The sequence below is a fragment of the Sarcophilus harrisii genome, chromosome 6 (assembly GCF_902635505.1).
Source record: "Sarcophilus harrisii chromosome 6, mSarHar1.11, whole genome shotgun sequence".
In the NCBI taxonomy this organism is placed as follows: domain Eukaryota; kingdom Metazoa; phylum Chordata; class Mammalia; order Dasyuromorphia; family Dasyuridae; genus Sarcophilus; species Sarcophilus harrisii.
The window spans coordinates 242,579,814-242,595,717 of NC_045431.1; the positions used below are offsets into that span (position 1 = coordinate 242,579,814).

The 15,904-nt window shown below is 55.1% G+C and overlaps 1 protein-coding gene across 4 annotated transcripts in view; it reads left to right on the top strand.

The window, feature by feature from the left end:
- Positions 1-15,904, top strand: part of NRXN2 (neurexin 2) — a 157,133-nt gene that overhangs the window by 128,762 nt on the left and 12,467 nt on the right. For 3 of the 4 annotated variants that reach the window (XM_031941609.1, XM_031941606.1, XM_031941610.1), the window contains one exon: positions 1,081-1,159. In XM_031941609.1, coding sequence (XP_031797469.1) covers positions 1,081-1,159 — 79 coding nt within the window. Of the gene's footprint in view, positions 1-1,077; positions 1,160-15,904 lie in introns of all 4 variants that reach the window. The other variant, XM_031941608.1, reaches the window with a different exon arrangement.

Genomic DNA, 15,904 nt, shown 5'->3' on the forward strand with positions numbered 1-15,904 from the left:
TGTGAGGGGAGAGGGGGATGGGCGGTGCCCCGGAGGGGAGGGGCAGGTAAAGATGGGAAGGCGTCCCGGTGGTCCCTGCTTTTTCCCAAGGTAAGGAGGACCGGGGGGGGGGGGCTGATGGGAGGGATGTGGGGGCCTGGGTGTGGAGGGGCCCGGTGTGGGTGTGGCCTGGGAGCTGGCAGGGCAAGGGCACTTTGAGGTCACGGCTTAGGGGAGGGGCTCTCCCTGACACACCCCGCCCCACCTGCTCGCTCCTTCCCTCCAGGTGCTCCCCTCTAGGTGCTCCCCTCCAGGTGCTCCCCCTCCAGGTGCTCCCCCTCCCGGCTCCAGGCTCCCCCCTCCTTATCCCGGGCCGGAGGGTGCTTGGTATTCGGGCCCTGTCTCCCTCAGCTGCCGCTCCCCCTCCCCTCACGCACACACATGCTCCGGGCTTTCTATTACTCTGGGAACAGACATGAAGGAGAGAAAATGCTGACAAAGTCGGCTCTGGTTGGCATGGCAACCACAGCCCTAATTAGTGTGTGCGGCCTGGTTCTCTCCAGCTTGGAGGGGGGAGGGGGAGCCAGGAAAGGAGGGGGAGGGGCAGGAGCCAAGGCCGGGCCGGGGGAGGGGGGGGGCCCCAGGCACCGAGCTGGGGTGTCCGGGGCTGCACCCTTCCCCCCCTCCCGGCTTGCCTCAGTCAGGGTTGCCCTGCCCCACTGAGTCCTCGAGCTCCCCCTTTTCCGGCCTCCTTCTCTGTGGCTGAGGAAGGGAGACCAGGTGGGCCCCTCCCCACCCCCTCCCGCTCACAGGCTCCTAGGCTGCCCAAGGGGGCAGAGGCCCTAGGACGGGGCAGGTCAGAGCCGGAGGGGACCGGGCCCAAGCCTCCAGGGAAGGTGGACATTTGGAAGCCACCCGGTGGGAGCCCCTGGTTACAGGTGGTCTCAGGCCGGTATCTCCCCCTCTGCCAGGTCCGCCATCCCTCCCCTCGTCCCCCCTCAGGAAAGCCCCTCCCCTGCCTTAAGCCCGCTCAGCTCTCTGGGAAGCTCTAACCCGGCCTGGGTCCCTTGTCCCCCTCCTTCCCCCTTCTGTTCCCAGCAGAACACAGATGACCTCCTGGTAGCTTCGGCCGAGTGTCCCAGCGATGACGAGGACCTGGAGGAGTGTGAGCCTAGTACTGGTGAGTGTCTCTCCCCCCTCCCCCGGGGACCCCTGCCTTCTGACTCAGCTGGGAGGAGGGGGCGACCATCCCTAGACCACCCCAGGCCCCCCGAGATCCGGGACCCCGCCCCAAGGGAGGACTGTTAGGTCTTAGCCCCTCCTCAGACGGCCCCCTCCCCCACACCCCCTGTAAAGGGGGCAAACAGACGCCCGATGGAGCCGGGCTCGGCCGTTGGAGGATGTAGGGTTTCCTCTCCCATTTCTGGGATCAAAGCTTAGGTAGTTTGGGGGGGAGGGGGGAGATAGGAGGAATCTCCCGAGAGATGCTGAACTACAACTCCCATGAGCTCCTGTGTGGAGGGGGTGGGGGCTGGGACCTGACTTGCATCATTCTCTGAGAGGAGGACATCTCCTAGGAGCCTTTGGGGATCTGGGGGATCCACCAGCGTCAGGGTGGGGGCGTGGAGGGGCATGGGCGGAGCCAGCGGTTGTCTGGGGCCTTCGGGAGTCGGGAGAGGTTCTGTCAGTGCCCTGGGCGAGGGCGACCCGTGCCCGCAGCTGCAGGGGGTGGGGAGGCCAGGCCTGGGGCTTCCCGTCCGCTCCCTTCCCGCCTCCTCCCAGCCTTAGGGACTGAGCCCAGGTTAGGGAGAGCAGCACGTGCGGCCATTGGGGCACTTCCCCAGAGGCCAGGCCCGGGCGGCTTTATCTGTGCTCTGTAACTGGCCAGAGACGGCCGCCTGCCCTCGGGGGCTCACCATGAACTGCTTGTAAACCCACGTTAAAGCACAGCACAGAACAGAGAGAAGGTCACCAATGTCAGCAGTCATTTATTAAGCACCTACTGTGTGCAGATACAGAGAGGGACCTTCCGGAAGACATTCTCTCTTAGATCACAGGCTCGTCATAAACGTCATAGGATTGGGGGGGGGGGCAGTAAAATGGCAGCGAATAACTGCCATATGGAGGGTGCTCTGAAGCTCGGGAAGTGCTTAATAAACATGGTCTCATTTAAAGTCTCCCGGGGAGAGAGAGACCACGCAAACTGTCCCGGAGCAGGGGGGCTTGTGCCCCCCAAGCAGTTGGCTAGTGGGCAGTTTGTCGAGCGCTTCCTCTCTGCTGGGTGCCCGGCTGGCATAGGGAGGATCGGTGTTTGCCCAGCTCCCTCCAGAGAAGGAGATGCCCGGGCAGGGGCGCAGGTTGTGAGCTGGTGGTGTGTGGAGACGGGTGAAGGGCCAGGCAGAATCGGGCCAGCAGCCGTGGGCAGCCAGGGAAGATTCGGTGAAAAGTAGCATTGGGGGGGGGGGTCAGGACAGATTGTTTGGGGCAAAGGAGAGAGACTGAGGCAAGAAAATCGGTAAGGAGGCGATGGCTGAGAAATAACTCCCTGAGCCAGGATGGTGTCGGTGGGCACTGGAAGGGGCCAGAGGCAACTGGAGCTTTTGTTCCCGGGAAATGCGAGCTCTCTGAGGGCTAGGACCTTGTCTTCTTTGCCTGGTGGGATCCCTGGCCAAAGAAACACTTACCAGTGGGCCAGCCGACTAACGAGGGGCCTGTTGAGGTTTAGCTCAGAAACGAGCCTTCCTCAGTTTTCAAGACCATGCTCGGCCATTGCATTGCGCTGGGACTTGCCAGAACCGATGTTCTGCTCTTGGAGCGTTTGAGAACCCGGCGGCTCCTCTGTAGCCCAGGGTAACCACGCTGGGATTAGATGTGCGCGGTTCCTGGCTCAGAGCAGGTGCCCAACAAATGTGGAATTGGAACTAACACTGGCCAGGGTTCGGGGACCAGTTAGAGTTGAGGGAGAAGAGCAAGAAAGGGTTAAAGGCGGCTCTGAGAATTTCAGCCTGGATAATGAGAATCTTTGACATCAAGTATTCGAGCTCGGCAAGCCTTTATTAAACACCAACTGTATGCAGCACCGGGGTGGGGGTGGGGGGGGTGGCGACACAAAGTTTAGGCTGGACAGTCTCTTTCCCCATGGGGCTCACAAGCTGAAAGGGAATTCGGAAGGAAGAATTCAACAAATACTGGTTGAGTTCCTCTTATTCACTAAGAGCCACTGCCCGGACTCTTCCATCTCAGACACGGCAGAGCCAGGACCTGCTCTTGGCTTTCTAGCTCAAAATCCAGCCCGCTCCTCCTGCCCCCATTTTCTAGGGCTGGGTTTCCAGCGATTTCAATCATTCACAGCAGAAAAGGCCTTTTAAACTGCTGGAATGGGCTGAAAAACCACAGGCTTTATTTTGTAAGATGGCCATTATAGGAGAGCGTGTTTATCCCGATTTTATACCCAATTCTAACAAGCCTGAAGATCCACTTTCCACACTAAATGAGAAGCCGTAAATCAGAAGCCAGCGAGGAGAGCCTGATGCGGGCTAACGCCGGGGAGAAGGTGAACTGGCAGGCAGACAAGGAGAAGAAATGAATTAACTGGAGGATAGAGCAGCAATCTGGGGCCATTTCATTTTGAGACAAACACTCATACGCGTCCTGATAAGCCTAAGGGCTTCTCTGTATTTCAGCACCATATCAATGATAATTGATGTTCAAAGCCATGAATGAGAGTGTGTGAGCTCCTCGGAGAGAGAACAGAGAGCTGAAGGATGAACGTCACAGACTTTAGGCAGCTTGGAGTATTTAGAGAGAGCAGCAGATGAAACAAAGAAGGGGCAGAGACCCGTGGGGTTAGGGGAGCACCTCCTTGGAGCGCAGCGTCTTCCTGTTTGTTCTTCATGGTCACATGAAGTCATGGAGGAATGGTCAAAGCATAGGGTCTTTCTCTTTATTCTTCATGGTCAAATGGAGTCATGGAGGAATGGTCAGAGAGCAGGGTCTTCCTGTTTGTTCTTTGGTCAAATGGAGTCATGGAGAAATGGTCATTGGAGGGTGATGTCTCGTGAGCTGGGTTTAAGTGAGGTCTGATGATTATCTGAACGTGGTCCAGCTTCCGGGGGTGTTTCTACTGCTCCTCTCTCTCAGAGCCATCGCTTGTTCAGGTGGGAATGGGGCATTTCTCTCTTCTCTTTGCCTTTAAAATGCGCCTTCTCCAAGCATCTGGCCAAGGCATGTTCCTTGGCTTGAAGGGGGAAGATGAGGGGGAAAGTTGGATAGAGGAGAGGGATCCTTCATGGTCTCCAAAGGAACTGTGATTTCCCAGCCTAAAGCGGTATCTTTTCCTGCAGCAGTCAGGCACATGGATGATTGACATCCTGGGGAGTAGGGCTCCAAGTGGGGGCCATTGCCGCCTTCCCAGGTCTTGAAGCTCAGGAACCCACCCCTCACTCTCAGCCTCCACGGGGCTTTTAGAAGGGAGATTAGGAGGCAGCCAGTGGGATAGGAGAAAAGGTCTCCATTCAGCAGTGGTGACTGAGAACCAAGTCCGGCTTTGAGTCCAGGGGCTCCCAGCCCAGGCCTTCCCAGCTCCAAATGAAGCCAAGGGCCCCTCTCAGTAGAGGCAGTTGTAGTTCAGGATCCACTGAGTCATGTGATCAGGGCATAGGGAAGGGGCAGTGGGGGTGGAGACTTATTCCAGGTCAGAGAGCCAAGAAGTAACAGATCTAGGCTCCAGATCCATGTGTCTAGATTCCAAATCTTTATGTTCATGTGCACACACACACAAATGCACACACACACATGCACATGCATGCGCGCACACACACAGCAAAAACACACAGGCTGCATGTACATGGAGCTGAGCTTTGTCTCAGGCAGCTACCGAGCCACCTTCCCAGGGGGCGTCCTTGCCAGCCTGTTGGTCCCAGGGCGCAAGAAACTCTCTGTTCATTAGCTGAGTATGTGGTGGGCACACGAGGCACCCCAGGGCTCCTGCACCCCTTCCATCCCTTCCTGGGGACCAGTGGGGACTCACACAAGAGCAGAGCCTCCCCACCCCCCCATATCCTTCACTATCCCATGTGTGTACCCATCATGGGAGCTTTCCTCCCTTCTGGTGCTGAAGTTGGCCATGCCAGTGGTTGCCAGGCAGCTCCTCCTTTGGGAGTCACGGGTCCCACCTGTGTGCAGTCGCTTCCTGTTGCCTTTTCTGGTTGTCTGGGCACTAGCGCAAAGGGAGTGAGGCGGCCCAGGTGTCGCAGCTTGAAGGGCCTTGAGAGCTCACATAGTCCAATCTGGAGAGGGGAGGGCGATGCTCCAGCCCACCCACTGAATTAGGGACAGATTGAGGTCTGCAGCCCCTCTCCCTCTTCAGGGCTTCTACCACATGCACAGGGACAGGGATGGGGAGCAGTGAGTCAAAGAGCAGTGAGAAGGGCCCAAGTCAACCAATCAACAAGCATTTATTAAGCACTTACTGACTCTGGGCTATGCACTGGGATACAAAGAGAAAGTGAAAAGAGCCTTGAGAAGCTTACATTCTAATAGGGGAGACAACATGCACACAAATAGTTCTGTTTGTGGAGGAGACAAGAAGGGACTAGGAGCTGTGGGAACCTGGAAAGGCCTCCTGCTAAAAATGACACCCATTCCGAGCCTTTTGTTTTCTCAGTCTGTCTCAGCGACATTTCTTTTTTTTTTTTTTAATTTTATTTTTTTAAATAATTATAACTTTTTATTGACAGAGAACATATGCCTGAATAATTTTTTACAACACTATCCCTTGCACTCACTTCTATTCTGACTTTTCCCTTCCTTCCCTCCACCCCCTCCCCCAGATGGCAAGCAGTCCTATACATGTTAAATATGTCACAGTATATCCCAGGTACAATATCTGTGTGCAGAACTGAATAGTTCCCTTGTTGCTCAGGGAGAATTGGATTCAGAAATAACCCAGGAAGAAAAACCAAAATGCAAACAGTTTACATTCATTTCCCAGTGTTCCTCCTCTGGGTGTAGCTGCTTCTGTCCTGAGTTAGATCTTCTCTTTGTTGAAGAAATCCACTTCCATCAGAATACATCCTCATACAGTATCGTTGTTGAGGTATATAATGATCTCCTGGTTCTGCTCACTTCACTCAGCATCAGTTCATGTAAGTCTCTCCAGGCCTCTCTGTATTCATCCTGCTGGTCATTTCTTACAGAACAATAATATTCCATAATATTCATATACCACAATTTATTCAGCCATTCTCCAATTGATGGGCATCCACTCAGTTTCCAGTTTCTAGCCACTACAAAAGGGCTGCCACAAACATTTTGGCACATGCAGGTCCCTTTCCCTTCTTTAGTATCTCTTTGGGGCATAAACCCAGTAGCAGCACTTCAGCGACATTTCTTGGGGGAGAAATGGCCTTCCTGCTTTAGAAGGATTTATTGAGCCTCGGGGTGGGATGGGAGGAGAAAAATCCCCAGGTCAGGATCTCATTTCCCAGTCTCCAGACAGCATCCACGCAGGGGCATTAAGTCACTTGTCAAAGTCTCTTTGTTTTAGCCCTACCTAGGGACAGAGCTGAGCATTTATGTTTTCCTCTTGGGATTCCATCGGAGTCCTCCTCTTTCTTCCTCCCAATGAGCAGCTTTACCTTTCAATGGCTGACCTTAAATCGAGACAGATTCTTGTCATAGCATACACCTGTGTGCCATAGTGGGGGTTCCTTTCATGGATGGATTTGACCAGGTCACGGCTGGTTCTCTTCCCATTTTCATGACCCTGTGATTCTGAGAATCTCCTCTGGAAGTTTTGGGTCCACAGGAGCAGTGCCCAACCACAGCTCCATCTTGGGCTGGGGAAACCCTTCTTGAGAGGTCTCAAGACTGTTCCGTCTGCATCCCTCCGCTCTCATTCCCCTTGTCTGCCTTCCATAGAGGAATATGAAGAAGCAACCACAAGCCCAACCCTTCCCTAGCTTCCTCTTCGATGCTAGATGGTGGTTTGGCCTCTGGTCTACTCATCAGCCCTTCTGGCTCCGGCAAAGTAGTACTTTGCATTAATAGGAACTTCATAAACGCTTGCTGAATTATATTAGATCGAGGAGAAAAAGACCATCATCTACATTTCAAATGGCTTCATCTCCTTCACTCCCAGGGTCCAGCTAGAGGCTGCCCCGTGAGGGACGACTTGGCTTTTCGCTTCCCGAGAGGCTGTGGCAGTGGCGCGGAGCGTTCTCAAAGACCACATCCATTGCTCAGATCTTTCATTATAGAACTGCCTGGAGGCCTTTTTATATCTTCTATTTTCCTTCTAAGGGAAAGGGTACAGATTTGGAGCCAAAGAACCCCAATTGGAATCCCCGTTTTGTGATCACTCGTTCGGCTTTAGAGAAATCACTTCTCGTGTCTGGGATTCACTTTCCTCATCTCCTGTTTATGTCAGATTTTAATCTTTGCTTTTTCTGGTTATGATAAAATGAGGAGTTAAAATGAATATTAAGGTTCCTTCAGATCTGTTAGGAGCCTGACTCTGTTGCTCAACATCTCCCAGAATCCCAAAGCAGATGGCGTCTTGGGGTACATCCAGTCCTGCATCTATTCTGTACCTAAACAGAAAGCCCTTCAGAGTCTCTGGGGAAATCCTCACAGAGGCTAGAAGGAGTGAGCAGACAGGGCTCACTTTCACCTGGATGGGAAATAATCCAAGATGGCTTGTTGGAGGAGGTGTCACCTCGGCTGAAGGGATAGGGACGCAATTCCCTGAATGCTCAGGAGCACAGAGCTCACCGCGATCAGATCTTTCCCTAAGGGACACTTGCCCTCCTGACCATCCTTCAGTCTTCATGCTTAGCACGCTGCCTCTCCGAGAGGGGACTGGTGTCAGTCAGAGGCCTGCGTTCTAATCCTGACTCTTACGTCTGAGACTTGGAGCCGCTCCCTTCTCTAGCTCTTAGTGTCAGTAGAATCAGAATTTGAGAGTTGGAAGGGACCCCAAAATCGATCCTGAGAATAACTCCCCAAAAGGGATCATTCCTTTCTAAAAGGCAGAAGGGGAGGGAGCCCCCCTGCAAAGTCTCCGGGCTACCTGGTCCCCTCTGGACAGTGCTCAGGGCTAGCAGCTCTTCTTGGCATAAGGTTCTCCCTGCCTCTTTTCTTAAAGGACTGGGCTAGGCGAACGCTGAGGCTCTGAGCTACAGACAGCCAACAGGGCCGGGCCCTCGAAACAGGGGACCAGTCCTTCCTTGGGACGGGCTTGGGAATGGCTGTCACCGCTGGGCACGGGCCTTGCAGTCCACCAGGAGCCGGTGGGAGCCTCATGCGGACACGTGGGCCTGGGCCACTGAGACAGAGTTCTTACCCAGGGGTGCTGCAGAGTCCGGAGGGAGCCCACAGACTCCTTAATTGGATCCGTAATAAGCCAGTAATTCCCCCTCCAGCTCTCTGAAATCACTTGGTCATCTGCAGAGCCACAGGGAATTTTCACTGGGAAGTGTAGCTGATGCTTCATTAGCTGCTCTCCCGCTTCCCCAGATACATGTGAGGCTGCAAGCATGAGGGCGCACACACACACTTACTCACACGCACACACCGAAAGGCAGAGGGAGAGGTGGTGCCCCAGGTGGGCATAAATGCAGTGGGGGCGGACTAATGGCAGAGCCACTCGGAGCAGGACCTTGGGGAACATTCAGTGATTCTGATCCCAATACCAAGGCTGAAGGCTCGAAATCATAGTCAGGGGAGACCTCAGGGCCAACCCTTTGCTTTGACAGAGAGGGAAACTGAGTCACAGAGAGAGGAAGGGGCTCGTCCAGTGTCACCAATGGCCAGGCAGATCTGGAAGCAGGGAGCCTGGTTATGGTTATGATGAGGATAATTAGCATTTTGTACCACCTTAAACTTAGAAGTATTTCCCACCATTGTGTTCACAACAGTCCTGTGAGCTAGGTATTACCCATTTTACAGATGAAGAAACTGAAGCTGAGAAGGGTTACCTGGCTTGCCTAAAGTGAGCCAAGCTAGGAAGCGTGGCAAAGCAGCTCCCGCAGGAAGAGCTGAGTTCAAAACCCGCCTCAGATGCTCCTGGGCAAGTGCTTTTCCTTCCTTTGACTTTAGTTTTCTCATCTGTAAAATGAGAATAAAAATCGTGCTCACCTCCCATGGTGCAATGCAAACCTCAGACCACTCGGTGGCTGGGGCAGGGTCTGACCCCAAGGCGCCTCGGCCCCGGCCACCAGGGAGCAAGGCCAGGCAAGGAGGTGGGACTAGGGAGCGTCTCCATGGGCCGGGCACGGGGCCGGGCACTGGGAGCACGGGAAGGCAAAAGACAGTCCCCACTCTCAGGGGCCCCGATGGACTCAGGAGCCACATAGGCACAGGGAGGTAGCTATAGGACAGGATGTAGACAATCCCGGAGGGCTTCCTGGGGGTGGGGAAGGCTCCTCCAGGCTTGGGGGGCAGCATGCAGGTGGGAGAGGGAATGTTTGTGCTGGGAACAGCAGGGAGCAGGGGTCCTGGCTCTCAGATGGCGCCAGGTGTGAGAAGACTGGAATAAGGGGGGGCTACTGTGGGCTTCGAGCACCAGCCCGGCCTTTTCCATTTAACCTTGGAGGTGACGGGAGCCGCGGGGCTGATTGGGGAAGGGCTGCCATGGTCAGACATGTGCGACAAAGCAAGGAGAAGGGCTTGGAGCGGGGGCGGGGAAACTGATGAGAAGTCCCCGAGCAGGAGCTGGAAGGGCCCGGTTGGGATGGAGGCTGTGGAGAGACGGGGGGATGTGAGAGATGGTGCAAAGGCAAAATTAGTAGGATCTGGCTCCGCGTTGGACGGGGAGGACGAGAGAGGGCGAAGGTCGAGGGTGACTCTGGAGCTTGGGTGACTGGGGAGATGGCAGTGCCCCCCACAGTGAGGGAGGAGGGGAGGATGACCAGTTCTGAACATGGCGGCTCTGAGCTGACCACACTTGGTACCATTTGGGAAGCCAGGCTGGGGGTCAGGACAGAGGTCAGGGCTCCTCTGCAGGCCTGGGAGTTCTCAGCTTAGCGATGATCACTGGGTCTGTGGGAGCTGATCAAAGCGAAGCGGGAGGAGGGGGATGGGGAAAGGGCCTACTGTTAGCAGGTGTGAGCTGGGGGAAGATGGAGATGCTGCAAAGGCTGATGGGAGGAGAACTGGACAGGAAGTAGCAATGAAAGAGGGCAGATGGTGGCTGCCGAGAGGGCGAGAGGCGCGATGGCGACTGAGCCACGGCCGCTGGGTTTGGGACGTTATTGGTGGCTTTGGAAAGAGCGAGACAATGAGGCAGAAAGTCGTCCTGGGGGGCCGAGAAGAGGGAGAGCAGACGCGCCCGCTGTGGGTGACCTTCCCCAGAAGTTCTCCCACCAGGAAGGGAGGAGAGCTCCGGGAAGGGACAGAGGGGTCGGGGAGACCTCCGAAGCAAGCAGGGAAGGAGCCAGTGGACAAGGAGTTTGCGGATTAGTGAGGGGGGGGGATGGTGCTGGGGAGGGGGCCATCCTTGGCAAAAGGAAGGAATGGAGGAGGAGGCGCGGCAGAGGCACCTGAGCGGGCTCTTGGTGAATGACTCCATTTTCCCCAGCAAAGTGTGAGGCGGAGGAGGTTTGAAGAAAGATGAAAGGTTTGCAAGAGCTGCTGGGAGGGGAGAGGGGCTGATGAGGCAGGTGTGAGTGGATCCGGCTTGGCTGAGACTGTAACGGGGATGGGAGCGGCCCCAGGCAGGGCCTTCATTCAGGAGCAGGGTGGGAGCTAGGGCAGGGGGAGAGGGGAGGGAGGGCGGAGCCACGCTTGGCAGGGAAGAGCGGTGGTCAGGTAAGGGGCCGGAGGCCTGAGGGGACAGGAGGCTGTGGAGCTGGTGGGATTCTCCCAGGGGCCCAGCCATCCCAGCGGGCAAGGAGGAGAGCAGGGCTGGAGAAGGCGGGTTATCTGACTCGGGATCCAGCTCTGACCGCGCTTAGGGCACCTTCTCTGAAGCCCACGATTCAGTCTAACTTGAGAAATATTTATTAAACACCTACTGTGTGCTAAGCACTGGGAAGACACGATCACCTCTGCCTCCAAGGAGCGCATTCTAACCAAAATGGCGGAAGCTGGGCCAGGTACTTTCTCCTTCAAGCCTCCCCCCATCCTGTGAGAAACGGCTCCGTTCTGGGTCCAGACAGGTGTAGGCAGTTTCTGCAGATGGGCAACGAGCCTGCAGCTTGTCATGTGCCCGAGACCCCCCCGGGGTCCCAGGTCTTCAGAGAAGGAGGGGACCCCGGCCGCTGGTCCAGGTTGCCTCAGTACAGACAGGGCAGTTCCCAGCTTTGCACGATGGCTTGGCCCTTCCCCCCTCCCCCTGTCACTCAGGGCAGGATCTGAATCCAGGTCTTCCTGAGGTCATCTCTGACACTGTCCGTCAGGCCACACTGCCCCCCAAGGGCCATTCGGGGAGTGGGCGGCCGGGACCGGGGGCCTGGGAGCTGCAGAAGCGCTTGTTGGCCGGGCTCCCGCGGGCGCTCTAGAGGTGCCAGCGGCGCCAGGTGGGCTTGGCTCCCTTGGGACTCAGATCCTGTTATTCTGGGTGACCTTGGATGTCTCGATTCCCAGGCTCGGAGAGGGAAGGCCAGTCGCCTTTAATGAGGGACTGATGAGCTTCCGGCCCAGCCGTGTTGGGAAAGAGACACCCCAAGTAGCTTGAGGCAGGGAAAAATACTCACTGCTGTTAGAGATGGGAGCTGGGTTCGAGTCCTGGCCCTGTGTCCAGCCATCGGGGATCTTAGCCAGCTGCCTTCTCTCTTCTGGGTCACAGTTTTCTGTAAAAAGAAACTGATCCTCAGTTTCCTCCTCTGTAAAATGGGAGAAGGGGACCTTGTCGCCCATTCCCAGAGGGCTCTTAGGAGTGACGGCCAGATGGCACAGCCAGCGTGGAAATGCCTTGTAGTGTGTAACACCCCAAAGCCATATAAATGGTGATTCTTAATCCCAACCATGCAGAAGAGTGCTCTGCTCCCCGGGCTTTCTGGACCTGGCATCTGACTAATCCCACGTGTGACTGTAGCAAACTGGGGTCCAGACTGTAAGTGCCCAGGGAGTTAGAGAAGGAAGGGACCGCCGGGGCCTGGGGTGGTCAGGGAGGGCTTCCTGGGGGAGGTGAGCCTTGCGCTTAGGGCCGGAGGGAGCAGGAGAAATCGGATGAAGAGGAGAGGAGCTTGCCAGGCAGGGGCACAGTTTGGACACGAGTGCAGAAGTAGGAGCGAGGGCCCAGCCTGGGAAGAGTGTGTGTCACAAGAAAGGGGTGAATGGGAGACAGGACTGGGCAGTTGCAGGGTGTAGTAAGAGGGTTTCTGGTCTTTCGGCATAAATCCCGTTGGTGGTTGGGAACGGCTGGTGGGCAGGATCAGAACTTCCCGTTAGGAGTCAGCAACCGAGTCCAAGCTGGACAGGAAGGAGGAGAGCTGGGAGTTTTGGTAGTAGTGAGCCCAGGGAGAGCGCCGACAGCCCCAGGACATGGGAAAGGCTTGCTTGGGGAGCTAAAAGGTGTCACCTTGAAAAGCCCTCCCCCTCTCTGGGCCTCCATTTCCCATTGATAAGCTGAGAAGCTTGGGCTAATTTCTCTCTACGGCTCTGACCCTCCTTAAACCAATGAAGTACCACAGACACACAGGGAGACTGAGAAAGACAGGGGGAGATCTTGGCAAGGAGAGTATGGCCGATGGTTTGGCAAAGGAGCCTGGGATCCGGTTCAGATCTGCAGAATTAGGCACCTACTAGGTGCAGGATCTTGTGCCGGATCCCGGGAAGGCTCCTCTGGATCCCTAGTGCCATGGCTGTGGCCTTCTCCTCCGGTGACGCAAATTGCAGCCTGGCCCATGACCCTCCTGCCCATATCCCGCCCGATGTGCCGAGCTCGCTGGACACCTGGAGCCTGTCCATTGATTGTCTCTCCCCGTATTCTTTTCCCATCATACATTTCTCTAATGAGAGCCTTTATACCCGGAGGCTGACTTTGAAAAACCTCACAGTTCTAAGGACCCCAAGCTTCTCCCTGAAACAAATGCCCACCTTTTTTCCAATACCAGTTTCCTTTGAACTATGGGATGTGGCTGTGAGTCATGGAGCACTGCAGTGTCTGAATAATTAAAACTCGGGGTGACCAAAGACAAAGGGGAGGCAGAATGAGCATGAGAAGGCACAAATTATTCTTAACTAGGAATTGCACAAGGGGCGGGAAGATTTCCGGCAGGGAAATTTGAGGTAAAAAAAGGCAGCCGGGCAAAGACCAAGAGGAGTCTCTCCTCTGGAAAAGTCCACGCCCCGTTGGGACAGGGTGCACAGACTCCATCCCTTGCGTACGTACCATCTGGGGAGAGGAAGAGTGTTGATAATTGAGTAGATCCAAGGAAACGCCGTCTTGGGGTCTAGGAAGCTGGCCCAGAGCTGCAGCTGTGAGACAGAGACGCCTTCAGGAATACAGGCTGGCAGGCGAGGCAGCTGAAGGGGGCCCCGGCAAATGGGCCGGTGGGGCCGGGCTGGAAAGGGTGGGAAGGTGAGTAACGTAAAAGAAGTCTGCGAAGGTGGCTTGGAACCCAGTCGTGAGGGGTGCTCGGTGTCAAGCGGAAAAGTGTATTTGATACCAGAGGCAGTGGGGCAATGGGGGGGGGGGGAGAAGAGAAGGGAATCAGCATTTATGTAGTGCCTGCTGTGTGCCAGGCACTGTGCCAAGTGCTTTTACCAATATTATTACCTCATTTTATCTTCACAACGGTCCCCATGAGGTAATGCTATTATTATTCTCCTCCCTCCCCGTTTTACAGTTGAGAAAACGGAGGTAAATAGAGGAAAATTACTTGCTCAAGGTCACAGAGCTAGTTAGTGTCCGAAATCAAATTTCAGCTGAGGACTTATTGACTCCAGCTTCGGCCGATTATCCTGTTTCACCAGCTGCCTCGGGGAACCGGTCTGTCAGTCGATAAACATTGATTAAGCGCTGAGTATGTGCCAGACACTGTGCTAGATTGGGGAGTGCAAACAAAAAGCCCCGGCTCTTGAGCTTCCAATCCTAACGGGAAAAAACAAATGGAAGCTGAAAAGTTGGGGGAGAGCAAGCCGGCTTGGGGATATGATGGGAGCCCAGAGCAGCGCAGCAGCCTGGGAAAGGATGCCCTGGTGTCCTTAAACGGACGTCCCGAGCGGAGCTCTCTACCCTCCAACCAGGGTGAGCCGCGGGCAGAGAGCGTTAAAGAGGTGTGAGATCCGGAGCAGAAAGGGTGGTCTGACTTCTTCCCTGAGTAGATGGTAGGATGCAGGGCTTCCCGGATAAGTAGGGTGTGACCATAGGACCCCACGGCCCAGCGGCGGCGAAGTCCCCAGTACTGAGGGAAGGGAGCCGTCCGAATTGTCTTAGACCATTTTGGCAACTTTATGGAGAATTGGAGAGAGGAGAGACTGGAAGTCCAATTAGGAAACCATTATGAGATTGAAATCGGCCTGAGCAAGAGGAGTTGTAATGGGGGTGGGGGGGAGATGGGACCGGACATGAGAGGATTTGGAAAGGTCGAAGCAACATGACCGTGACAGGAGTAAGAAAAGTGGATGAGTCGGTGATGATTCCAAGGTGGCGCTGGACGACTGGAAGGAGAGTGGTCCTTCACAGCAACAGGGAAGTGTGAAGGAGAAGTGCATTTACAGGGAAAGATAATGAGCTCGTGGTCCTGTTGAATTTGAGATGCAGATGAAAAATCCAGGTGGAGATGATAACTTGGGGTGCTGGGGTGGGAAAGTGGAAAAAAGGGGGGACTCGGAACAGGTGGCTTCCATTTCTTAAGCAAAGTGAGAGGCAAGATTATCTGCTAAAAGGTGAGGGAGCCATGGAGGACTTCATGAAAGAAGCGACCTTTAGGATAGCTGTTATAGAGAGGGTGATAAGGAGAAAATTGGGGGGCAAAAAATTGGTGGGGCCTCAGAAGGGAGAGCCCGGCTGAGGTTTTGGGCAAAACTTACCCATTGTTTTTAGTGTTGTTCATCTAGAGAGGAGAGAAAATGTGTGCTAGGAGAACTGTGAGCCAGAGGTGGACAATGGGGAGGAGAGCTAAGGGGGATCTAAAGACTGGTGAGTGGGCAAGCGGATTCAAGGAAAGAACCATGAGGGATTCGGTCAGCCATAAAGTCCAGTGAAAGTAGTGAAAGTAGCACAAAGATGGTGGACTGCTAAATCCAGAGGGATGAAGAGACGAAAAGTCATAGTAGACATAGGTTTAAAAAGAGAGAGATGGGAGGAAGGAAGATATTAGGGAAGAGGATGACTAGAACTTTGGATCATTCCCGGAGGTCAGGAGGACCTGAATTCAAATCCAGCCTCAGACACTTAACCCTTACCAGGGGTGGTTCCGGGCAGGTCATTTAATCCCAAATATCCCAAACTCTCAGTCATGAGGTCAGTTATGGGGGACCGTGCTATGGAAAGGTCCCCAATCTGTCAGTTGGGATGTTTATCGGGGGAGGGGGAGTGTTGTCCGTGAAGGTCCCAGGTGATGCAGGTGACAAACTGGGGGTCTCGGGTGCTTGGAAGGGCAGAGACCAGATATTGAGTCCCCACGTGTGAGAGGAAGGTTGGGGTTCAGAGAAAACTGTGAGCTGGGAGAGAAAATCCTTGCGGGAGAGTGGAGAGCAGCCCGGAGGCCAACATAGTTTGGCAACGAGCATCAGCCGAAGGGGGAAATGAAGAGTGGAGGGCCCAGTGCGGGGCCCAGTGGTGGGAAATCTGGACGCGGGTAACGTGACGGCGACCTTGGACGAACCGCTTCTTTCCGGCCTAGTTTCCTCACACATAAGCGAGGGGTTTGGACCGGTTGACCCCAGCATCCCTCCAGCTCTACCTGGTGACCCCACGACTGGGGCTCAGATGGGGTAAGTGGAGACAGGCGGAGTCAAGCTCCAGGAAGAAAAG